Source organism: Trichechus manatus, unplaced genomic scaffold (assembly GCF_000243295.1).
Source record: "Trichechus manatus latirostris isolate Lorelei unplaced genomic scaffold, TriManLat1.0 scaffold00100, whole genome shotgun sequence".
Lineage (NCBI taxonomy): Eukaryota > Metazoa > Chordata > Mammalia > Sirenia > Trichechidae > Trichechus > Trichechus manatus.
In genome coordinates, this window is record NW_004444036.1 from 3,213,337 (window position 1) to 3,237,917 (window position 24,581).

General features: G+C 40.3%; 2 protein-coding genes across 7 annotated transcripts in view; one reads left to right on the forward strand and one right to left on the reverse strand.

Moving 5' to 3' along the window:
- Nucleotides 1-1,720: 1,720 nt before the first annotated feature.
- On the forward strand, nucleotides 1,721-24,569 carry PDHA1 (pyruvate dehydrogenase E1 subunit alpha 1). The gene is made up of 11 exons (XM_023737261.1): nucleotides 1,721-1,865; nucleotides 13,266-13,325; nucleotides 13,852-14,025; nucleotides 15,484-15,610; nucleotides 16,268-16,359; nucleotides 16,946-17,038; nucleotides 17,840-17,995; nucleotides 18,177-18,248; nucleotides 20,306-20,373; nucleotides 21,620-21,728; nucleotides 22,393-24,569. The coding sequence occupies exons 1-11, from the start codon at nucleotides 1,809-1,811 to the stop codon at nucleotides 22,555-22,557; spliced, it is 1,173 nt and encodes a 390-aa protein (XP_023593029.1). The 5' UTR covers nucleotides 1,721-1,808; the 3' UTR covers nucleotides 22,558-24,569.
- MAP3K15 (mitogen-activated protein kinase kinase kinase 15) overlaps nucleotides 16,546-24,581 on the reverse strand; it is a 123,805-nt gene continuing 115,769 nt past the window's right edge. For 3 of the 6 annotated variants that reach the window (XM_023737260.1, XM_023737258.1, XM_023737259.1), the window contains exons 28-29: nucleotides 23,834-23,931; nucleotides 16,547-16,974 (exon numbers count right to left, since the gene is read on the reverse strand). In XM_023737260.1, the coding sequence (XP_023593028.1) occupies nucleotides 23,850-23,931 (82 nt within the window). In that variant the 3' untranslated portion in view covers nucleotides 16,547-16,974; nucleotides 23,834-23,849. Of the gene's footprint in view, nucleotides 16,975-20,288; nucleotides 20,425-22,516; nucleotides 22,640-23,833; nucleotides 23,932-24,581 lie in introns of those variants that run through there. The other 3 variants (XR_002825061.1, XM_023737257.1, XM_023737256.1) reach the window with 3 other exon arrangements.

A 24,581-nucleotide genomic window follows, 5' to 3' on the forward strand; every position in this document is an offset into this window, starting at 1 on the left:
CAATCTGGTAGCAGAGGTGGGAGGAATCAACAAGGCCCAGCCTTCTGCCCAGTGCCCAAATTCTTTCTCTAACCATCCTGACAGCTGGCCATGCTTTGAGCTTCAGCTTTGAATACTTTTGGTGACATTGGCGCCGGCCGCAAGGAATTACCTCATTGAACAATTCTAATTGTTAGAAAATTATTTCTTATATGGAACTGAAATCATGTTATTGACACACATGTATGTGCGCACACACACAATAGCACACCTCCTTCTGGAACATGACAGGCCTGAAAATGTGCAAAGACATGTATGAAAATTTCTTGTTTTACTTTTTCAATTTTCTGGTCTCTTTCCCCATAGGAGGATAAGTGAGACGAAGTGACATGTGTCACTTCTGGGCAGAAGCTTTGAGAGCCAGCTTAAGTGATCTCTTTCCCCTTCACCGTGAGACCAGCTCAGTTCCAGATAAGAGGCTGCTCCAGCAGTCTGGGTTCTGGAGTGAAGTTGACAAGGAATAGAGCTGTGAGGGACCTGTAGTGCGAGTGAGGCGACTTGAGTGAGGTGATTTTAGTTACTTCAAGTTCCAGGAAGAGCTGAAATTTGGAGGTCAGTTGTCACCACAACATAATCTAGTCCATCCCAAATTAGTCTGTTTTATTCCTAAATCCTTTCCTCATTCCTCACAAATCACAATCTTCTCTCACCATTCTGACTGTTGGATTTCACTCATTTTTGTCATTCTCTCTCAAAATGTGGAGCCCAAATCTGAACGCAATATCCCAGGTACAATCCACTAGAACAGAACAGTCCCTGAGCCTAGGAACTACTCTGAATAGAGCCGAGAGTTGCTTTTGTGTGGGATGGACTGGATGGCAACGGCTTGGGTTGGGTTTGGTGTCATCTTGGTACCTCTTGAGAGTGAGAACCAATTGTTGTTAGCTGCCGTCCAGTCGATTCGGACCCCATGTGTGCACAGTAGAACTGCTCCATAGGGTTTACAAGGCTGTGACCTCTTGTAAGCAGATCGCCAGGCCTTTCTTCTGAGGCACCTCTGAGTGGGTTTGAACCACCAACCTTTCAGCTAGCAATCCAGCGATTAACCGTTTGCGCCACCCAGGGACTCCAGCTCAAGTAGACAGGGCGGCAATTTACAACTGATAAGTGATCTCTTAAAAACAAGTTAGTGGCAGAACATATATATGAAAACCAAACCCATTGCTATCGAGTTGATTCTGACTCATAGCGACCCTATAGGACAGGGTAGAACTGCCCCATAGGGTTTCCGAGGCTATAAAGAAGCACATATAGAAACCAGATATTCTTTCTTTAGGCCTTGGCGATGCTGTTAATCTTCATCATCTTGTGTACTGAGCGAGGGGTGCAAATTTGCAAATCTTCAGCCCTGGCAAGACTGGATGCACAGCAGGATTGTCCTGCATGACTTACCGGGTAGTCTGCTTGGCCGGCTCCTGGGAGAACGCCCTGCGGGAGGTTAGCCCTGGGATCCTGGAGGCGGGGCCACATTTTCCCACGCAGGCGCTCTCAGGTCTCGTCTCCTTACCCGCCCGCCGCGAGTTGAAGACCGGAGCCTGCAGACTCTTGTCTTCTGACGCCGATACCCAATGGGCGGCCACGGGTCTGTCAGGGGGCGTGGTCCACCAGCGAAGCCATCCTGGTTGGCTCGCGGCCGGGCGCGGCCCATGACGTCGTCTCCGTCGCGCTGCGATTTAGGCGTCGTGTCCGCTCCGGGCGCCTGAAGGAGACTTGGGGACACTGGAGCAGTGCTCTTTGGCCCTTTTTGCTGCTGCCACTGCTTGCGCTCTATGAGGAAGATGCTCGCTGCCGTCTCCCGCGTGTTGTCGGGCGCCGCCCAGAAGCCGGTGAGGCGGCCTGAGCGGGCGGCCGGGGCGAGCTGGGGTGGGGCGCGTGTTCCCGAGGTGGGGCTCGAGACCCGACGAGCCCGCGAGGGCGGGCTGGGCCTCCGGCGCGCGGCGTGGCGCCACTTGAGGCTGGGTGCAACGCGCGAGGGTGGGCGAGGGGAGCCGCGGGCCTTTGTTTTGCCGCCACGCCGTGCATTCCGCTCTTGGCTCTGAGAGGAGCCGTCGTGAAACTTCTTGATTTGCAGCTGAAGCTGCCTCCTAACGTGCCGGCGCCGAATGAGGTAAAGAGGAGCTCTGCGGTGTCCGTGTGGAAGTTAGCCGTGACTTTGCCCCGCTGGGCTCAGCTCGGTGCTGGGCATGTAGGTGTGCTCGAGAAGTCCGCATTGGTTTACTAGAGACAGAAAAGGGGACCTTGGTTTTCCTGTCAGCCACCTAAAATCTCCAACTGACCTACCTCTGCCCACTCATTTTAATTTTCCTAACTTCGTTTCTCTGGACCGCATAGTGCTTAGTAGTTAAGAGCATGGAGTCTAGAGACAGAGTGGTTTGGTTCAAACACCAGCCTCACCATTTATCTACTAGCCCTTTGACCTTGGGTACGTTTTCAACGTCCCTGTCTCTAAAATGGAGAGAATAAGAGTGTCTATCTTGTCGGGTTATTGTGACGATTAGACGAGTTAGATGTATGTGCATCTTTCTGAATACTGCCTGGCATACAGTAGGTGCCATGTGTGTTAAATATTGTTATCATTTATTTATACATGTTTGAATCCAACTTTTGTGAAATGGTCTTGTATTCCAACCATATTTATTTATAACGTTTTTTAAAAATTCATATATACATACACATACGTATATATACTTGTTTTTGGTTTGTTTTTAACTCGCCATTCCCCTCTCCCCTCGTTCCCTGATAACCCCTTGCCTTCTTATGTCTGAGTAAATGTACCTGTTTTAGATAATTCATGTAAGTGGGATTATACAGTTATTATTTATTGACTTCCCAGTTTGGTATACACTTGTTGAGCACCTTTGGCAGTTAATTCAAGAGCAGTCAAGCAGAGCCCAGAGGGAACCGCCCTCCCATTTTTATTTACACACACACACACACACACACACGCACACGCACACGCGCGCGCGTTAAAACGGCAGGGATGTTTGGGAGGGTGGGAGTTAGAGGTTAGCACTTACTTATGGCCCCATCTTTTAGACGTCCCTAAAACCTAAGCTGCATTTTGACCTTTAGGCACAGTGAGGTGTAGTATTACTTGGTGTTACTGAAGCCAACTTTTGACTTGTAATTCTGGATCTAGTAACTCCCCCAGGACTTTGATGCAGCTCTGTCTAGTATGGGCAGAGATTGTCTAAAGATAGGAAGTGCACCCCTTTAGGAATCTTAGTTTCCTAGTGCTGCCATAACAAACAATACCACAAGTGGGCGGCTTTAGAGAACAGAAGTTTATTTTCTCACAGTTCTGGAGGCTAAAGTCCAAATCAGGGTCTCGGCCTTGTGGATTCCTTCTGTGGGCCTTTCTCCTAGCTTCTGGTGTCTGCCGGCAAACCTTGGCAGTCGTCATGTGGCATTTGTCTTCCCCCAGTGTGTGTCTCTGTGTCTGTTCTGCTCTTTTTATAAGACACTCTCAGAGGTGATTAGGATCCACCCTACTCTGCTGTGACCTAATTAGCATAATGAAAACTCCTATTCCCAAACAGGGTCACAGTCACAGGTACAGGGGTTAGGACTTCAACATACCTTTTAGGGGAACAAAATTCAGTCCATAACAGAATCCTGTTGACTAAAATAACTACAAACACAATTCGATTAGTCAGTTATTAGCATTGAAATTGTAACTGTATCTACTTGAGAGAGTGGCACATTTCAGGACATAACGTGAAAATACATGTATTTCTGCATATACGCATGATATGTCAAGTATTTACTGTGGTCTTAATGTGTGCCAGGGCCCTGGTGGTGCAGTGGTTAAGCCTTTGGCTGCTAACCAAAAGGTCAGCAGTTTGAATCTACCATCCGTTCCTTGGAAACTCTATGGGGCAGTTCTGCTCTGTCCTATAGGGTCACTATGAGTCGGAATCGACTGGACAGCAACAGGTTTTTGTTTGTTTGTTTGTTTTAAATATGTGCTGGGCACTAGGATAGGTACTTCACATATCTCATTTAATCCCCCACAACATCCGTTTGTATTTGAGTGTAAGTAATAGCAACATGTATTCAACATTGTATACGGCCTTAGTTACAATGTCGAAGTTAGCTGAAAGGGAGGGGGGATTTGCTTATAGCTTTGAGATGGACAATGAATAGAAGTGAAAACAAATAAGAGTTTTGTTATTGAAGTTTCACATCAGTTGAAAGGAAAAAAATTCAAAGGCACAACTTAGAAGATTCCAAAAAGTTGAATTGAGATTTGAAATTAATAAAAAATGTTAAATTTCATACCTTTCTACCAGAGTATGTGCTTTAAGAGATGTCATCCCAAAGGATTGGTATAGGGCTGTACCAATAGTTGGGGGCACAGCAAAATCCTTAAATCTTTATCATTAGACACTCCATGTAGGTGTATTATTTCCTCTGAAAGTCAGATTTCTCATTTCCTGTATTAATTTGCCAGGGTTCTTTTTCCTCACAGTAGAATGAAAATTGAGTTCCAGCAATGAAATCAACATAGAAGGTGCCCAGGTGTCTCCCGTTTTGTGTTGTAAACTCTTCAGATAATTAGAAATTTTCTGTGTGACTCATGTTTTATAGGCTAATTAATTAGGAACCATTCCTGAAGCTTATAAAGGTAGTGAGAACTAAAAGTTTCAGCATCTTTTTTAAAGGTAGAGTAATAAACTAATGTGTCAACTCTTTTTATGTTTTGTGAATCTTCATACTTGTGTATGTCTTTTCTTACATATAAATAACACAAATAGATCAAGGTTTTTACTGTTTTGTATTGTACATTTAAAATTACTCTTTTTGTGTATCTTTTTTTAAAAAGTCCTGACAATAAATAATAAGCAGTGGCTCAACCAAATTAGGCAAACTTCTAGAATCAGAACTACAGTAGCACCATCTATGTGATACTCAGTGAAGGGAGGGAGAAAAGTTAGCTGGTTTGATGGCTGAAAAGTTCCTGCTTAGAGTTATTACTCCTATCTATCCTCCTAGGACTGCATATTTTTCCCCTTTTCATTTTTTATTCTATTTTAATTTTTCCTCCTCCTTTTAGAACCAGGGAGGTATAGGAGGTATAGAGATTTATCTCAAGCCTGTCTGTTGCTGTGGTGTCATCACAGAGTGATTTGAACTGTAGTTTGAAATGAAATGCAATCTTGTATAGTAACTGCAAAGACTCAGAAAAGGAATGGACCAGCAGTTACATTGGCCCCCAATTAAAGCCATTTTTAGGGGCACTTGAAAGCACCCTAGATTATCCAGCCCCAATGTTTAGGATGGAGTGAAGCAATTTCACTGTTTACCTCATCTTAATCGTTATCATTAAACATGCTTTTTTTTTTCCTAATTGATTGTGGATTTTATGATTAACAAGAAACATCTTACTAAAAGCAAGTGCTATAAAAAATTGCTATAGATTCTTTAACATATTTGGTTCTTATATTCTTGGTATTCTGTTTAGATGTTTATGTTATGCTGAAGAGTTGACTTTGACATGTTTCTATTCTCCCCAACTACTGCTACCCTAGGTTGCTGCTGTTGAGGTAGGGTGTTGAAAGCATCTTCTCTATTTATTTAGTTACTTTTAAGTGTTGTTTTACTTACCTTTTTGGTACCACTTGGCTTCCTATTCACTGTTTCTTTCAAAATGACTACAAGGTACTACTGTCTCTTTAAGTAGTTCTGTATTGTGTTCAATTTAAAGGACTACATTAAAAAAATAAAAACTTTTATGAAATTAATGATCTACAGGAAAAGGAAAATTTGTGTGTGAGTTTTCAAATTTCTTTCACCTCTGTGTCCACGTGAACAGAGAGAAGTCATTTAAAATCAGAGCCTCATTCCTTTAACTGTCCTGGTTTTGTTTTGTAATCATCCAGCAATGTGTTTGCATAAAATGCAATTGCACTTCATCTTCCCCCCAGTAAAACTTTGGCCTGTTCAAAAATCGTATATAGGCAGTCCCCAGGTTATGAACGAGATCAGTTCCTAAGTGTGTCTTTAAGTTGAATTTGTAGGTAAGTCGGAACAGGTGCATACAGTTCTTATTTAACCTTACTTTAGTGCAAGAAAAGGAGCACTGGTGCCACACAATGATTAAAGCGCTTGGCTGCTAACCAGAAGGTCTGTGGTTCGAACCCATCAGCCGCTCCTCGGAAGAACGATGTGGCAGTCTGCTTCCTTAAAGATTTACGGCTTTGGAAACCCTATGGGCAGTTCTACTCTGTCCTGTCAGGTCGTTGTGAGTCAAAATCGTCTCAGCGGCAGTGGGTTTGGTTTTTGGTTTCTAGTGCAGTAAAAGGCTCAAAGCCTTTTCAATGATTTAAAAGCTGCACGTGCAGCAAGTGAAGGTGATTGTGATGAAGAATTTGTTGCCAATAGGGAGTAGGGATTGTTGGTTCAGTCCTTTCAAAGTGAGGGCAAATTTACATAACATTAAAGGGCAAAGTACAAGTTGTCCCAAGTCAGATGTTGGTAACCAGGAACTTACTGCTTACTGTAATAGGATCCAAATTAAATAGAAATGAGTTTTGCATTACATTGATCTGTTAACTGGATAAAACAAGAGTGGGATATAACTTCATTGAGTCAAAAATTCTTACTGAGAGCAAAGACCGTTACAGTGGAAATGAATTCTACTTAACATTTTCCTTCTCTTTTACTTTATTTTGATGGGGATGAGAGACAGTGAAAGGGTTGTTTGTTCTTGCTTTAAGTCACTCAGCTTTTTGCTTTTTTGACTCTTTTGAATATCTATCCTGTTGCCTGCATAGGTGGCATTAATCATAAGACACAGGGAAAGATTTTTAAGAATTACATATTAAAATTATGCGTGTCCATAAGCTGAAGCCCTGTTTAATAGCTCCCCCTCCAATGAAACAGAGCAAATAAGCTAATCAATGTTTCCATAAACTGTTATAATTGATGAGATGTCCCCAGAGTGCTCCCTGCACTTCTGCTCTTCGATCTAATGCGCTTATTGCTTGTTTATCATTAACTCCCAGTTTTGTTAACAAGGCTGCTTAGTGTTTAAAGTGTTTTTTACAATCATCATAGACCTAGACTTTTTATTTTTCACCTATAATTTTTTTTGTCCTTACACAAGCTTTGTTTTATTGTGGTAAAAATATATATAACAAAACATTTGCCAAATAGTTTTACATGTACAAGTCAGTGATATTATGTTCATCATGTTGTACAACCATCACCACTATCCTTTTCCAAATTCTTCCATCACCATTAACAGAAATTCAGTGCCTCCTAAGCAATGACTCTGCCTCCCCGCCCCCTTGGGAGCCACTAATAAACTTTGGTCTCTATCCCTTTGCCTATTCTAGATACTTTATATAAGTGGGATCATACAATAGCTGTCCTTTTGTGACTGATATATTTCACTCAGCATAATGCTTTCAAGTCTCATCCATGCCATAGCATGTTATCAGGACTTCATATTTCTTTATGGCTGAGTAATAGTCCATTGTATGGATACACCACGTTTTGTTTATCCAGTTATCTGCTGATGGACATTTAGGTTGTTTCCAGCTTTTGGCTGTTGTGAAAAATGCTGAAATGAACAATGGCATACAGTTTCTGTTTGTGTTCTTGCTTTCAGTTCTTTTGCATGTATAGCTAGGATTAGGATTGCTGGATCATATGGTAGTTCTATGTTCAACCTTTTGAGGAGCTGCCGAACTGTTTTCCACAACAGTTGTACCATTTTGCATTCCCACCAGCAATGGATGAGGGTTCCAGCTTCTCCACAATCTCACCAACACCTGTTGTTTGCCTTTTTTAAAAAAATCATTGTCATTCTAATGAAAGTGAGAGTTGATATCTAATTTTGGTTTTGATTTGCATCTTCCTAATGGCTAGTGACATTAAGCATCTTTCATGTGCTTGTTAACTATTTGAATATCCTCTTTGATGAAATATCCGTTCAAGCCTTTGCTCGTTTTTTGATTGGTTGTTTGACTTCTTGTTACAGAATTTTTTTATATAATTTGGATATTAGACCCTTATCAAACATACGGTTCCTGAAAATTTTCTGCCCATCTGTAGGTTGTCTTTTCACTTTTTTGATAAAGTCCTTAAATGAACAGAAGTATTTTTTGAGGTCTCATGTATTTTGTCTTTTAAAAAATAATTTGTTTTATTTTGTTGTGTTGACATTGTACACAGCAAAACATACACCAATTCAACAGTGTATACGGGTATGATTCAGTGACATTAATTACAAACTTTACGTTGTGCAACTATCCCCACTCTTCTGTTTTGTCTTTTGCTGCTCATGCTTTTGTTGTCATATCTGATAATCCATCATTAAAAACTAGGCCCAGCAGACATACCCCATATTTTCTTCTAAGAATTTTATGGTTTTAGTTTTCACATTTAGGTCTTTGATCCATTTTCACCTGATTTTTATGTGGTGTGAGGCATGGATCCTGTTTTATTTTTCTGCATGTGGAAATCTAGTTTTCCCAGCACCATTTATTGAAGACTATTCCTTCCCCATTGAATCGGATGTAGCACCCTTGTCAAAAATCAGTTGACCGTAGATGTACGGATTTATTTTTGGACTCGCAATTCTATTCCTTTGGTCTATATGTCTATTATTATACCAGTACCAGGCTGTTGTAATTACTGTAGCTTTATAGTATACTTTTTAAAATGAGGAAGTGTGAGCCCCCCCTATTTTATTCTTCAAGATTGCTTTAGCTATTTGGGGTCCTTTGCCGTCTCATATAAATTTGAGGATTTACTTTTCCATTTCTGCAAAGAAGGCTGTTGAAATTTTGATGGGAATTGCATTGAATTTGTAGATTGCTTTGGGTAGTATTGACATCTTAACAGTATTACGTCTTCCAGTTCATGAATATGGACTGTTCTTTCATTTATTTGTTGTTGTTGTTAGCTGCTGTCAAGTCAGCTCCTGACTCGTGGCGACCCTCAAGCACAAGGGAACAAAACAATGCCTGGTCCTGTGCCATCCTCATGACCAGTTATGGATCAAACCATAGTGATCCACAGGGCTTTCATGGGCTGATTTTTGGAAGTAGATCACCAGGCCTTTCTTCTTAGTCCCTCTTAGTCTGGAAGCTCTCCTGAAACCTGTTCAGCATCATAGCAACACATAAGCTGTGTTTGAGTTGCATTGGCCGAGAATCAAACCATGTTCCCCTGCATGGAAGGAAGAATTCTACCACTGAACCACCAGTGCCCCTCCATTTACTTAGGTCTTCTTTAATTTCTTTTAGTAATATTTTATAGTTTTCAGTGTACAAGTCTTTCACCTCCCTGGGTAAATTTATTCCTGGGTATTTTATTCTTCTGGATGCTATTGGAAATGGAATTGTTTCCTTAATTTTTTTCAGAATGCTCGTTGCTGATGTATAGAAACCCAACTGATTTTTGTGTACTGACCTTGCACCCTGCCACTTTGCTGAATTCATTTATTAGCTTTTTTTGTGAGATAGTTGGGGTTTTCTGTATATAGGATCATGTCATAATGCGAAAAGGATAGTATTACATCTTCCTTCCCCTAGCCTAATTTCTCTGGCTAGGACTTCCTTCCAGTGTTGAATAGCAGTGGTGAGAACAGTCATACTTGTCTTGTTCCCGATCTTATTGGGAAAGCTCTATTCTTTCTCCATTGAGTATGATTTAGCTGTGGGTTTTTCTTAAATGCCCTTTATCTTATCGAGGAATTTCCCATCTATTCTTAGCTCGTTGAGTGTTTATCTTGAAAGGGTGTTGTATTTTGTCAGATGTCTTCTCTTTGTCAATTAAGGTGATCATGTAGTTCTTTTCCTTTGTTCTATTAATTAATCTGGTATATTACACATCGATTGACTGTTCTAATGTTGAACCACCCTTGCATTCCTGGGTTACATCCTACGTGATCATGGTGTATAATCCTTTTAATATCCTTTTGGATTTGGTTTGCTAGTATTTTGTTGAGAATTTTGCATTTATATTCATAAGGGATATGGGTCTTTAGTTTCCTTGTGGTGTCTTTGTCTGGATGTGGTATCAGGGTAATGCTAGCGTTACAGAATGAGTTAAGTGTTGCTTCCTCTTCTATTTTTTGGAAAAGTTTAAGAAGGGTTAGAGTCACTTCTGTAAATGTTTGGGAGCATTCCCCAGTGACATCATCTGGTCCAGAACTTTTTTGTTTTTGGGAGGTTTTTGATTACTGATTCAATCTCTTTACTTGTTATGGGTTTCGTGATCTTTTTCATCTTGAGTCATTGTAGGAAGTTTGTGTCTCTAGGTATTTGTCCATTTTCTCTAAGCTGTCTAACTTGTTGACATACAGTTCATAGTATGTTTTAATGTTCCTTTTTCTTTTGCAGGGTCAGTTGTAATATCCCCGCTTTTATTCCTAATTTTATACATTTGCATCTTCTGTCAGTCTAGCTAAAGGTTTGTCATATAGAAAGTTGAGAATCTCTAAAAGCAGAGAGCCCAGTGTAAGTTCAGTGTAAGTTCCTTTGAGTTCTTGTGATTTCATCTTTGAACGAGGTCGATATTTTTCAGAGTTCTGTTACATGGAAGATTGATTTGCATTTGAAATTTTTTGTCTTATTGTTTGTGTTTCTGTTATGACCCCTTCTTGTGTTACTCATTTTTGTGAGATCTTTATTACCAATATTCTTTTTGCTTTTTTAGTAGTAGGTAAGATTTTTAACTTACACTAGTAGAGCCTAGAATTTTGCAAGTATTTTTCTCTTTTCATTTGAATGGTTCCCATGTATTAGGAACTTAAAGTTTTTGTTTTTTCAAAATTTGAATGGGTTATCCATGGTCTCTGTCAAAAAGGCATGTCATTTAGCAGAGAATCTTTCTATGACTCTCCTGAGAAAATGAATGGTAAAGTTATCTTCTCAACAATCTCATGGATAAAAATTATGATACGTTCACCTTCTGATAGGACCTGTAGCTTCTTTAATTTGATTCCTTTCACCATTATGTCAGTGGTTCTACTTATTTTTGAGATTGATTAGAAATAACGGAACAAGGAAGGAAAGTTATCTACGTAGTTTCCTGGCAGTCATAATCTTTGACCTTCTTGCTCTTTATTAGCACTGCTGATCATTCTTCATTGTTTTTACCTTACCTGTTACCCATTGCCTGTTGCTGTCAAGTCAATTCCGACTCATACCAACTCATAGCGACCCTGTGACAGAGCAGAACTGCCCCATAGGGTTTCCAAGGAGTGGCTGGTGGATTCGGACTGCCAACCTTTTTGGTTAGCAGCTGAACTGTTAACCACTGTGCCACCAGGATAGGGAAGAAGGATTCACCTTTTCTCTGTTACTATTGCTTGGCTGATTTGGTCTCTAGTTTTAAAACTTCTAAGAAATGCAGTGTCTGTAACTGTGGCTGGAAATTTATTTTGCAATACAGTAAATATTTCTGGCTCCACAAAATAATTTAACTGCCAAAAATAATACGTCCATTTCATGATTGCCAAATATAACTTTTCCTGTCCTACTTCACCCCTCAGCCATACTTCTTACCAAATTCCTAAATTTTCTTTACTTATTTTTAGATGTATGTGTGAACCCTCTACCTCTAACTTAACTGAAGCAATTTATTTCTAGTATTTAAACATTTTCCTCCAGCATTACATGTTGGCTTATATGTTGGCTTTATCAGACACTAGTATATTGATAGATGAAGAGATAGTTAGATACTAGCTTTCTGCCTATTGCTTTGTACACTTAGAGGTACACTTAGCAGGTAAGTCCTTTTTTTAATTGTACTTTAATGAGAAACTAGTTTGCTCCTGTGAAACCTTCATCTAAACAATCCATACACATACTGTTTTGTGACTTTGGTTGCCAACCCCACGACATGTCAACACCTTGGGTTCCCTGTTACCAGCTTTCCTGTCCCCCCCACCCCCACCCCCGCCTTCTAGTCCCTGCCCCTGGGCTTGTGTGCCCATTTAGTCAAGTTTTGTTTTATGGGCCTGTCTAATCTTTGGCTGAAGCGTGAACCTCAGGAGTGACTTCATTACTGAGCTATAAGGGCGTCCGGGGGCCATACTCTAGGAGTTTCTCCAGTCTCTGTCAGACCACTAAGTCTGGGTTTTTTTTTTTGTTTTTTGTTTTTGGTGAGTTAGAATTTTGTTCTACATTTTTTTCCAGCTCTGTCCAGGACTCGCTATTGTGATCCCTGTCAGAACAGTCAGTGGTGGTAGCCGGACACCATCTAGTTGTGCTGGACTCAGTCTGGTGGAGGTTGTGGTAGTTGTGGTCCATTAGTCCTTTGAGATAATCTTTCCCTTGTGTCTTTGGTTTTCTTCGATCTCCCTTTGCTCCAGACGGGGTGAGACCAGTGAAATATCTTAGATGGCCACTCACAAGCTTTTAAGACCACAGATGCTACTCACCAAAGTAGAATGTAGAACATTTTCTTTATAAACTGTTATTAGCAGGTAAATCTTAACCTTTCTCAGCAAAATCAAGTCTAGTCTTAGAAGTTGAATAGTAAGGTGATACACTGTATGAAAGTACTTTTTATGGGATCTGATGAATATGCTTCAGGTCTCCATGAAAAGAAATGGTGCTGGTTTACATTTCAGCATGTGAAAATGTGTCCAAAGATGACATAATCCAGAATGTGGCTAAAACAGTACAATATACTAATTGGTTGAATTTTTTTGTGATCTAACCTGGACCTTAGCTATCACATAGAATACTTATACTATGAGCAGGTGTGTTCAATTGTAAGAGAGAAGAGGAAATATTTCCCCAGCTCTTTACCCCCCAAGCTGTGATAGTCGCCACCATCAAGAAGGAAACACATTGTTTTGGAAAACATGTCTCCTTTCTGGGACTTCAGAAGGAACCTTCCCAAGATTTAGGCTGTTCAAAGTAAAGCTCATAGATTATCTAGTCTCTTCCATTCAGCCATTAATTTCATTATGTTCTCAGCTATAATTTCTTTGACAACAGACTTTCTCTTTTTGCTGTTTGCCTTCAGATGGAGGGACAGTGATATTTCATTGGCCACAGCATGGATTATTTTAGAAAATAAGATGCCAACGTAATGAACAGAATAGAAAATAAGCTTGTGAATATGTTGGGGCTTATTAAAGTCAGGGCTTATTAAAGTTCCATGACTGCATCTTGATAGCCAACTAATAATAATGACTTTCAAAAATAAATAAGTGACAATTAGAAAGTACTAATTTATATATTTTGTTTTTTTTCAAGGCTAGCAGAGTGCTGGTGGCATCCCGTAACTTTGCAAATGATGCTACATTTGAAATTAAGGTAAGAGGTGTTTACTTTGTGTTAATACTTTTTTCAGAGGTACACTTTGATATTGGAGTTTTATATTTGGAATAGAACATTTTGATATTCATATTTTCACCATTTTTTCCTTAACATCTCAGAATCACACAGGGAAGTTTAGCAAAAATTAGAATGGACTGTTCGTAGTGGCTTGCTGGTGTTCCCTAGTGGAGAGCTAAAGAAAATACAGCATTTACCCCAAAGTTTAAAATGTGAAAAAGTTGAGTAAGAAAATTCTTAGAGACTGTTTCTTTGAAAGTATATCTTTCAACCTGTAACTCAGTTGATTTCTAGGGGTTTTCAGTGAAAGTCATCTTTGAACGATTTCCTTCCCAAAAATACCCTATGGCCTTGCACAGTGAGGTTTCTAAACGTAAGGAATCAGAACATGGAACATTTCTGATGTGCTCCTTTGCTGTTTTTTGAGTTACCAATTGGGACTGAACTAGGTTTTAGAGTTGGCAGTGTTTAGTGTAATAAACGGAAGATAAATGCGTTATTTCAGAAATGTGATCTCCATCGGTTGGAAGAGGGTCCCCCTGTCACAACTGTGCTCACCAGGGAGGATGGGCTCAAATACTACAGGATGATGCAGACTGTCCGCCGGATGGAATTAAAAGCAGATCAGCTGTATAAACAGAAAATCATCCGGGGCTTCTGCCACTTGTGTGATGGTCAGGTGAGTGGGAGTTTTATAATAAAACCATGGTAGTTTAGTATGGTTTGTATTTATTTGCTTTTACCCTGCCTTATGCAGCAAAAGGATTTGAGTCTGATATTTTAGAATAAAAGTTAGACTGCTAAGGCCTGCTGTGAAGCTTAGCAAAGAATTTATTCATGTTAGAATTTTACCATTTCAAAACTTTATGGCATTGTGATCATCTGTGCTTAGAAAAGGTGGGATTTTTTTTGTTTTTACACCTAAGGTTACAAATTCAAATGTCTATGGGGGCCACACAGGTTGAAAAATGTGTGACGGCGGCCAGGTATACAAGAAATAGAGAATGGTGGCAGGGGCTAATGGTGTACTGAAGTGGGCAGGTCCCGTCCAGAGAGGACGTCTGTAATGAGGTCCCAACTGTTTGGTGCCATATGGCAATGAGGGGCTAATGCCTCTAATTTTTTCTTTTCTTCAAGACAGAAGTCTGGGTTTTTATGTGAAATTTTCCCAATATTTCAGTGTTGACAGCTCCTGGGAAGATCAAATCCCATTTCTCTGACACCTAATTACATGGAAATCAAAATCAGTTTATTAATTCCATTCTGTTCCCAACTCTTCTGACACCAGCTGCCCGTGCAGTACTTCTTCCTCTGACCTTAACCACTCAGAGCTAAGTCAGACCTCACAGGTTAAAGGGCACAGTCCTCCAGACTGCAAAGTCTGCCCAGGACCTCAGGTGCCGGCCACAAACTTGGAGTTCCCATGACACCATCAGCCCCCCCACCCCACCCCACAACTTGCTGGCTCCCACTACTCCCTCCAGTTCAATAGTCCACTAGAATAACTCACAGGAGTCATGGAAGGTGCTATACTAAAAATTAGTTTTATTATAGCAAAAAGGAAGAGACACAAGAAGTGGATCACTACCCTCCCATGTGCATCAATGTCTTCTATCTACCAGGAAGCCCATGGAGCTTCAGTGTCAAGAGCGTTTATTGGGGTTCTCATTGTGTAATTCAAATTCTAGCCCTGTCCCCTGAGGCTGGTGGATATCACAAGGCTGGGTCTTTCTGGCATTGTCAACCCACACCCAACACAAGTCATAAACCCTCAGGTGTGGTCTGGAGGCTTCATCAAAGACCCTTCAATCAGTGGCGGAAGTCCAAGATTTTAGATGTTACCTCAGGAATCAAGGACAAATATCAGATTCTTCGGGCAAGGTTAACTTTACCTTACACATCTGATTCAGGATTTTTTTAATCACTGAGCAGGCTAAAGAAAACACGTCTGTTTCTTGCCCGTGTATGGCTTATGGTTTGGGCCTTAACTTCCACTGTTTTTTACCAAAAGTAACCAATTTCTCCGGTTACTAACGAAATGTTCTGCTAGTCTAAATGTTTCACGATAGTCTAGGAGACCTTTTTATCAAGAAATGTGTGGTGTATTGATTTCCTGTTTCTTCTTCCTTTACTGCAGGAAGCTTGCTGTGTGGGGCTGGAGGCTGGTATAAATCCCACCGACCATCTCATTACAGCCTATCGGGCCCATGGCTTTACCTTTACTCGTGGTCTTTCTGTCCGAGAAATCCTCACAGAACTAACAGGTTTGCTAGTGATTTCCAAAAGGGTGAAATAAATGAACTAGGTTTTCATATATTTCCTGTTAAGATGCTGTTATGAGTTTAAAAAAGAAACACACTCTCCTTTTTGTTGCTCTGTTGTACTTTTGAGTAAACCAACCATTTTTGAGGTCATCTGGCCCCTTAGGTAAATGTTTAAAAAGGTTAGCTATATAAAACCAGAATAGTGTTTATTTCTTTGGTCACTCAAGCATGCATGCCAACAGTCTCGCTGTCTTAGAAGGTAAATTGGGTAGAAGCACTCCCTGGTATGTAAATTCTAGGAATCTTAATATTCCCTTTTTCCTTGCGTCTTGAACTATCTATAATGTAACAGTGTAGCAGACATTGGAAGATATTTAATAATAAGTCCAGGCTGCCATGCTAACACCTGAAGGAAACTGTTGAGAAGGTCGAGTCCAAAAGGTCAAGGACACGGAACTAGTCCACCCTTCATTACAAAAGGACAGGGATACAAGGAGAAACATGTTTGCATGAAGAGACAGATGCTCAGATAATTGAATGATAATTGAATTGGCCTAGGAGTTGTAATGGTTGTGCTTTCTCAGTGAGTACTTGGGGTGTGGTTTTGTTTGGTGTATTTGTTTTTTGATGCATATGTGTGTTTTCTGCCACTTCTAGGACGAAGAGGAGGTTGTGCTAAAGGAAAAGGAGGCTCAATGCATATGTATGCCAAGAACTTCTACGGGGGCAATGGCATTGTCGGGGCTCAGGTAGTCTATCATCTATGGCCATGAGAAGGATGAGGATGAGCAAGCAGTGTCCTGCCATCCTAGATTGGCCCTGGCCCGTGTCTCCCCAAAATTTCACCCCCTACCACCAACTTAAGTACATACATGGCTTTGTTGCCTCAATGTAGTCCTGCATCATACTGCTTTCAGACAGTGCTAGCATTGGGGTCAAACTAGAAGAGGCAGGTGGTGGTTATCTCGGGCTGATTTATAATCCAAAGCCAGCTTCTGTGGTTATGTAGTCCTCCTCTTGTTCCCATCAGTAAGTGGATAATCAAATTTTTTTTTTTTAAAAAGAAAAAACCTAGGTTTTATTTTTGGGTTGTTTAGTAGTTGAATTTTTGAAAGCAGAAATGTTTGCTTAAAAGTTGAAATAGAATACAATATTTTATTCATGTTCTCAGTTTCTTTAAAATATCGGGGGTAGGTAAGCAAGGAGACGGAGTAAGGAGAGTTTGCAGTAGCAGTATATAATTTTCCAAATTCTGGCCAGGAGTTAAAATGCAGAGCATTACTTTCTCTCCTCATGGATTTCTGTGGTTTCTTTCTTGGTTGTCCTTGATGTCAGGTGCCCCTGGGAGCTGGCATTGCTCTGGCCTGCAAGTACAATGGAAAAGATGAAGTCTGCTTGACTCTATATGGGGATGGTGCTGCTAATCAGGTAAATATGTGCCTCTTAATTTTCTGTACCCGATCACAGTTTTACTTCCAAATTGTTGAATATTTGTAGTTGAGTTTGTAGACTAGTAGTATATTGCGTATTGCTTGAGACAGAAATTCATATGGCAAATTGTGTGGTTTTATGGTCAAATTAGATGTAACTCTCAGCATGTTTTCACAAGTGCTTCAGAGTCATATGGCTGTGGGGGAACATCTTTAATGCCCTACACATCAGTGCTCCCCAAACTACCTGTAGTAAAGGAACCCTCCTCCTTTTCCTTTTCAACTTCTAACCTATTGCAAGCCAGTACTTAACACCACTACTATAATATACACGCTCCTTCTTTTGGGTGCCATGACAATGTCAAATCATAGTTTCTAAACCCTGGTTTGTACTTCCTGCACTTATCTTGTCCTGGTCCGAGGAGTCAGCAATCCGTGAGCCAGTCCCCATCCATGGGCTTCACTGGTGTTCTAGATGTAGAATCAGAGACACTGGTTGCCACTGGGTATCCAGTGGGTCTGATAGAATTTTTAAGAAAACATGAAACTAGATAAGCCAAAATATTTTTTCATGTTTATCTTTTTTTCCATTCTATACTTGCATGGCCCCGTGAGAAATAAGTGGTATAAATTTGGTTTGTAACTTCCCTTACTTGCAAAAGAACATGGTACTTGCTGCTTCTCCCCACTTTCCCCAGTACACACACTCCTTTTTCTCACTACCAGAAGCTTTTAGAAGACTATTGTCTAGAGAAAAATAGCAAAATGAACGTTTGAACTTTTTAATGACTACTTCCAGGGTCAGATATTTGAAGCTTACAATATGGCAGCTTTGTGGAAATTACCTTGTATTTTCATCTGTGAGAACAACCGCTATGGAATGGGAACATCTGTCGAGAGAGCAGCAGCCAGCACTGACTACTACAAGAGAGGCGATTTTATTCCTGGGCTGAGGGTAAGGACAGCCACTGTAAACAAGGCTGCTCACACTCAGCTACATGCCTTCGTGCATACCCTTGACAAGTATAGAAAAATGTCAAGGGTTTCATCTTCTTAATGCATGACCAGATCATGTAGAATGAGAATGGTTTGGCTCTGTCTGATTTATGCTCTGCTCATTACCCCTTTATGAACAGGTAGATGGAATGGATGTCCTGTGTGTCCGGGAGGCTACAAGGTTTGCAGCTGCCTATTGCAGATCTGGAAAGGTAAGACTTCCTAAGGACTTTCTCTTAGGCCACAGAGCCAAAGATCTCTAATGACATTTGCTTCTTAAAAGAATGCCTCCTACATGCCTCTGCCATTGGAGCCATGAAGGGGGGTAGCTGCTAATTGAGGTACATAACATAGAAGCACTTGTTATTTGGGTCCCTTTATAAATAATCTGGTCTTTTAGCACACTTTCTGGAAAACATTTCCACATTGCCCCCCATTTACATTGCTTCCTCAGCATTTTGCCTTCATCATGATACTTAATCATCTATTTTTCCCTTTTGGTTTGGTTGATTATGTGTGTGTCCCCCTCCCCCAATTGATCATAGGCCCTTAAATGAACAGATTGGGTATCTCCACAATGCCCCGCACAGAACTTTGCTTAGAGAATAGGCATTCAATATAAGTGTATTTTATATGCAATATAAGTTTGTTTTATGTAAGCTAAATATTATAGTTTATTGCTATTTCAGTGCTAAAAATTTTTACCTTTCGAAGTATGGCAGAGGGAGAAGGGAACAGTAAGCTTGGCCTAAGTGTTTTAAGTACATTCAGACCCAGTATACAGATGTTCTTCTCCCTAAATCAGTTCTGCAGCCCAGAAACCATGTCCCTGAGGTTTAGCTTTCAGTGATGTGGCTTGTGTGTGCGTTGACACCAGGAGTCGGTAATACAGATCAGGTTTAGCTAGCAATGATGCAGTGCCAGCAAGGGAGAAAGGGAAGAGGGTGAAGCATGTAGAGAAAATGAGAAGAACAAGAATAAAATAGAGCACGAGTAAGAAGACAGGTTGGTTGCAATGGGCTAGACAGTACTACATCAGAATGCCAAGACTGAGGAATCCAGACCCTGGGTGTTCATCTCCATCTCTCCCCATTCCTGAACAGAAAAGACTATGTAGGGTCTATCCAATCCTAGATGGCCTAGATGGAAAGGTAAGTCACCACCACCCAGAGACTTCCGGAGGTTTATAGAATGTGTTAACTTTCCCAAGCTGACCAAAGCCTTGTCCTGGAATTAGGGGGAAGAGGGTCAGGAAACCTCAGTGTGCTTCTAAATGGCTACTGGTTGTTATCATGGGAAGAATAGGGAACCCTTATTGAAGGACTGATGTGTTAAGCAATGCGCTAAGTACTTTGTGTGTGTTACCTTAATCTTGACGACTCTGAGGTAGGTGCGATTATTTTGCAGATGGGGAAACTGAGGCACAAAGAGGCACTAAGGATTGGAACCCAAGCAGTTGGGACTCCAGAGCCCCCTTTTTACCACACCAAATGACCCAGGGAGCAGAGATCCATCCCTTCCCCTCGTCTTTTGGAAGTAGGCTCTTGTAGCATGAGCAGCAGGGCACTGGTGAAGCATAGTGAGGCTGGCCAAACTCTCAGCAGAGCCATGAGGGTTTTGGTAGCAGAAACCATTATTGCCTGCCAGCTTTCTGTTACCCCCTAGCTAGCAAGATTGATGTCTCTCAGCCCCTAAGGAACAGCACATAAAATGGGAGATGGAAGTTTACCTACCCAGCCTGTTTTTGGTGTTTTGTCAGAGTTTATATTGTTTTGTCTAGCTTTTGGGATTGCAGAATGGTTTTAGAGCAATTTCACTTGTGACTGTAAAAAAGTTGGAAAGAGATTGGCCATCACCTCTCCACTTTGTAATAAAGAATAGGTTTTTTTGTTTAAATCCATTTTTATAAGATTAGATTTTATATGAAATAGTTCTGCTTTATTTAACAATGGGCTCTATAACCTGCTAAATACCTTTCTAAATACCTTTTTTGGCTCACAACAAGCTGTGGCAGGTTGCCTTATTAAGTTTCTATTAAAAATGAGGAGAAAACATGCAGTAAGTAAGTCAGTGTTAGAAATGATAACCAATAACTTAAGAGTCAGTCGTCAATGAATAATCAAGATTTGACAATTCAGCTTATTTAATATTATTTAATATAGATCTAGTGAGAATATATTTGATCCAGAAAGGGTCTGCATTTGAGGCCATGGGTGGTGGTGGTGGTTGTACTGAGCCCAGCCCTCATCTCCCGTTGTTTCTGTTACAGGGGCCCATACTGATGGAACTGCAGACATACCGGTACCACGGACACAGTATGAGTGATCCTGGAGTCAGGTAATGGGAAACCTGAGTGTGCTTCCCAACAAAGGGGTTGGGGTTGTACTCCTGTATTTAATAAAAAGTAAAAAGCAAAACATTTGCTTTGGAAACCAGCTACCCAATTGGTTTCATTCATTGGCTGAGTTATCAAATAATAGTTCATTATCAAATAATAGTTCATTAAGTTTTTTAAGTTTTAGTCTGAAAGCAATGCCTTCTCAATAAATTCCAATATAGAAAACATTCTGAAAAATCTCTAATATATAGATGTTAGAATAAGCAGTAATATATAAGCAGTAATATATAACTTAATTGCAGAGAAAAATCCTTGGTATAAAAATCCTTGGTATATTTGGAGGCATTTTTTGGAGGCATTTAGGTTTTTTGTAGGCCTTGGCCAAGTTCGCTCATGACATACCTGAAATGACATACCTGAAGAAAGAACATTGGAATTTCAAAATGTTCTTTTGACTGGAAAGAGCCAGGCTAACTGCACATAAGGAAGGTGCTCAATATCGTAAAACATATCAACCAAAAAAGGTAGGTTACACTATACACTAGGAAGATAAGAGTTTTACTTTGTTACCACTTTAAAGAAAAGTAGATTTAGTAAAAGTAAACCTTACCAAGCTTTTGTTTGTAGAATGGAGCTCTAAGGGTAAAGGGTAAAATGTTACAGAGAGAAATGAAATTAAATGTACATTGCATAGTTCCATTGCTTTTGGTATTTTAAATGATGAATTAGACTTTGGCATCCAGGTTTTTGCTGGCCACACTTCTCTGGGGTCTGAGAAAACCCCTGGCCCTCTGATGTCTCAAAAATCTGTAATTATCCACACTGCCCCAAGCCATGTAAAATATAGGAGCCCAAAAGGGTGAGCCATTTGCCACATAGCATATAAAGAGGACTCTACTACTTCCTTCCAACATTTAAATAATAAAAAAAAAAACCAACAGTGTGGCCCTGTTGTCAGAATGTGGGGGAATTACCAGTTTCCTATAAAAGACATGAGCAGCTGTTACAGAATGTTAGTTAGCTTGGGGTTCTTGTATTTTGAGCACCAAAACTAATTTCAGGTTGGTTGGATTAAATATGCTAACATCTTTTGAAAGTATTAACTCTGACACTCCCATGGTGACACAGGTATTGATATGCACCTTTGTTTCAGAAGCACACTTCTACGGTATTTAACTTTATTGTGTTTTACAAAACTATGTTTACTGTTCTTACCTATTTATAACGACCTTTCCCTCACAATAGTTACCGTACAAGAGAAGAAATTCAGGAAGTAAGGAGTAAGAGTGATCCTATTATGCTTCTCAAGGATAGAATGGTGAACAGCAACCTTGCCAGTGTTGAAGAATTAAAGGTACAGTCGCTCTCAGTGGTTTAAAAGTCAGGCTTTGAAGGAAGGCTGGGTGGCCAAAGTTTGGGCATAACATTTATACTAGAAAATTTCATTCGATTTTTTTCTCAAAGTTACAGTATTACTCTTTATTAAGAAGACAGTGGTGGGCAGTAAAGTACCCAAGTCAATGAGAAATTGTATGTATCACCATAGGACATGACTTAATCATTGCAAAGCCTTTACATTCCAGAAGAGCACAATTCTTTTTTTAATTCATAAGTGCTCCCTAGCCAGGATATATTGAGGGTTTTTTTTTTTTTTATGCCAAAGCTTCTATTCCAGAACCTTTGCTTTGTAATAACTTTGTAATAATGTGGATCATCTTATAATTTACTTTTGTTTAAATCTTCAAAAGTAGCAGTGATTACTGCTTCTATTAGTGGCACAGTGGTTAAGAGCTTGGCTGCTAACCAAAAGGTCAACAGTTTGAATCTACTGGCCACTCAAACCCTGTGGGGCAGTTCTACTGTCCTGTAGGGTCCCAATGAGTCAGAAATAACTAGATGGCAATGGGTTTTCTGTTACTAGTAGAAGAGCAGCAACAGGTTCAGAGTATAACTCTAGTTGGTACCTAAGCTGCTGTTTAGTCCAAAACCTCTTGTGAACTATATAATCTGATTTTCAGGAAATTGACGTTGAAGTGAGGAAAGAAATTGAGGATGCAGCCCAGTTTGCTACAGCTGATCCGGAACCGCCTTTGGAAGAACTAGGCCATCACATCTACTGCAGTGAACCACCTTTTGAAGTTCGTGGTGCAAATCAGTGGATCAAGTTTAAGTCAGTCAGTTAAAGGGAGACAGGGAGACCACCACAAGTAAATTTCTTACTTTACCTTCACTGGGATGGTCATCATCAACTTTAAGCCATTGTTTCTGTTTTAAGGAGGAATAAAATCCATAAAACAAGTCTTATAAACTTTCATTAAGACTAAATAGTATGTAGATTAAAGGGATGATATTTGCATGGGGATGATATTTGCATGCAATTTGTACATCTTAACATTTAAAGATGTTAAGAAGTACTTAACTAGTGTGAATATTGTAAAGAGTTTAGATTTATACAGGTCTAATCTAAAATAGGCTTGGTGGTACAGTGGTTAAGCGCTCAGCTGTTAACCAAAAGGTTGGCAGTTTGAGCCAGCCAACCAACCAGCCACTCCACCTCCACATCCACATGGGAGAGATGTGGCAGTTCTACTCTGTTCTGTAGAGTCACTGTGAGTCAGAATCGACTCGATGGCAAGGCAATTTCAAGTTTGATTTAAATAGGAATTTAGTTATTAAAAGAAAAAACAATTCCTTTGTATGCCCAGTCCAACCCTGCCACCTTTTTTGAGGGGAGGCTTGTTGCCCAGAGGTATCAGTGCTTGGCAAATTTACATTAACCAGCAGCTAGCACAACTAACTTCATAGATTAGAAACCCCCGTTATAAACACTGTCCATCCTCTATTTCTCCATGCTGAAACATGGTATTTATTATTTTAACAGGCAGGAGCAGAAGGAAGTACTAGAAGGAAGTACTAAGCCTTTTTCATGATTTTCATGATTATGTCAAAGCTCAAAAGCTCAAGTAATTTCGGTTTTTCCATTTGTACATTCGGTATGAAGCTATTTTCTTAATAGTTTAGTTTTACTATTCAAACATTAAATGCAAGGACTATTATCTGTTTTTCAAATTTAAGTGCAGTACCATCTAAAACAGATCCCCTAGCTTTTTAGTTCCTTTAAATACAGCACCTGTTGTTTAACCTTTTCCAACCAACAAGTGCTATATAGGGTATGCTGCCTTCTTTTCGTTGAAGTAAAAAGTAAAATCCATCTTTAAGAATTTCAGGAATACCCTGGTATGCCAAAACTCAGACTCACAATCACTGTGCTCACAAATACAGCTCTACAGCTCTATTCATGTATAAATAATCATGTATAAATAATGGGTAAAAAAAGAAATCCATTTCAGTAGGATCGTCTTTAAAACTTCCCTAAGTTCTTGAGTTGCTAACTGAACAAACTCAGCAGACTGTGTACGTATGTGAATCTTTAACCACAAAGACAGACGGACGGCTTACCTGGCTATGATTCTGCCTACTGCTTGGTTTTGGAGGGCTCCAGAGCCCGTGCTCTGTACTGGGAGACAGCATTCCAGATCCTGCAGAGCAGGCCACCGCTACGAGACAAGGAAAAGCACCTCTTCAGAGTCTTAAGAACTTCATTCAAAGCAACAAGGCAAAATACTTCTTTAGGAGCCCTTGGGACAAAAGTTACTGCATATAATTCTAGATTTGGCATCTAATCTTAAAATCCGAATCTGTTCTCTTCACGTGTGGAGGTGACACTTGCGCCCCAGCAGTAGTGGGACATGGACTTTGAAGTGTGTACAGTAAGTAGTGCTGATGGGTTCGTGCACTGTAGGCTATTGAAAATAACGGGGCAGGTTGCAGTGTAAAGAAAAATGTCTACTCCCCTGGCATCTTGTTCCTTTCCTCACCCCACTCCCAGCCAGGCGCATGCGGCAGAAGATCAAACTATGGAGAACACTTCCTTTCTCCTCTCCCTCCGTCTGACCTTTCTTACCTGGCCTTCAGCTTCTGCCCCTCTCTGCTTTCTCCCATCTCTTTCTCCCATCTTGAACCTGGCAAAACTCCAGATTTTGGAGGGAGGTTGGGCTGTTTGTTTTCTGACTAACCCAGAGGGAAGGGAGTTAATGTCAATCAAAGGAGGACAGTTACCAGCACTTTTTGTTTTCTAATACTTAAAAGCATAATCATGGATGAAACATAATTTTCTGTTACAAGAACTGTTTTGAGGTGCGCTTAC

Excerpts from the sequence above, each read along its gene's own strand:
- PDHA1 (XM_023737261.1), top strand. The coding sequence starts at position 1,809 with ATGAGGAAGATGCTCGCTGCCGTCTCCCGCGTGTTGTCGGGCGCCGCC. Across the intron at positions 15,611-16,267 it reads AATCCTCACAGAACTAACAG|GACGAAGAGGAGGTTGTGCT; the intron begins GTTTGCTAGTGA and ends TGCCACTTCTAG. Across the intron at positions 17,996-18,176 it reads ATTTTATTCCTGGGCTGAGG|GTAGATGGAATGGATGTCCT; the intron begins GTAAGGACAGCC and ends CTTTATGAACAG.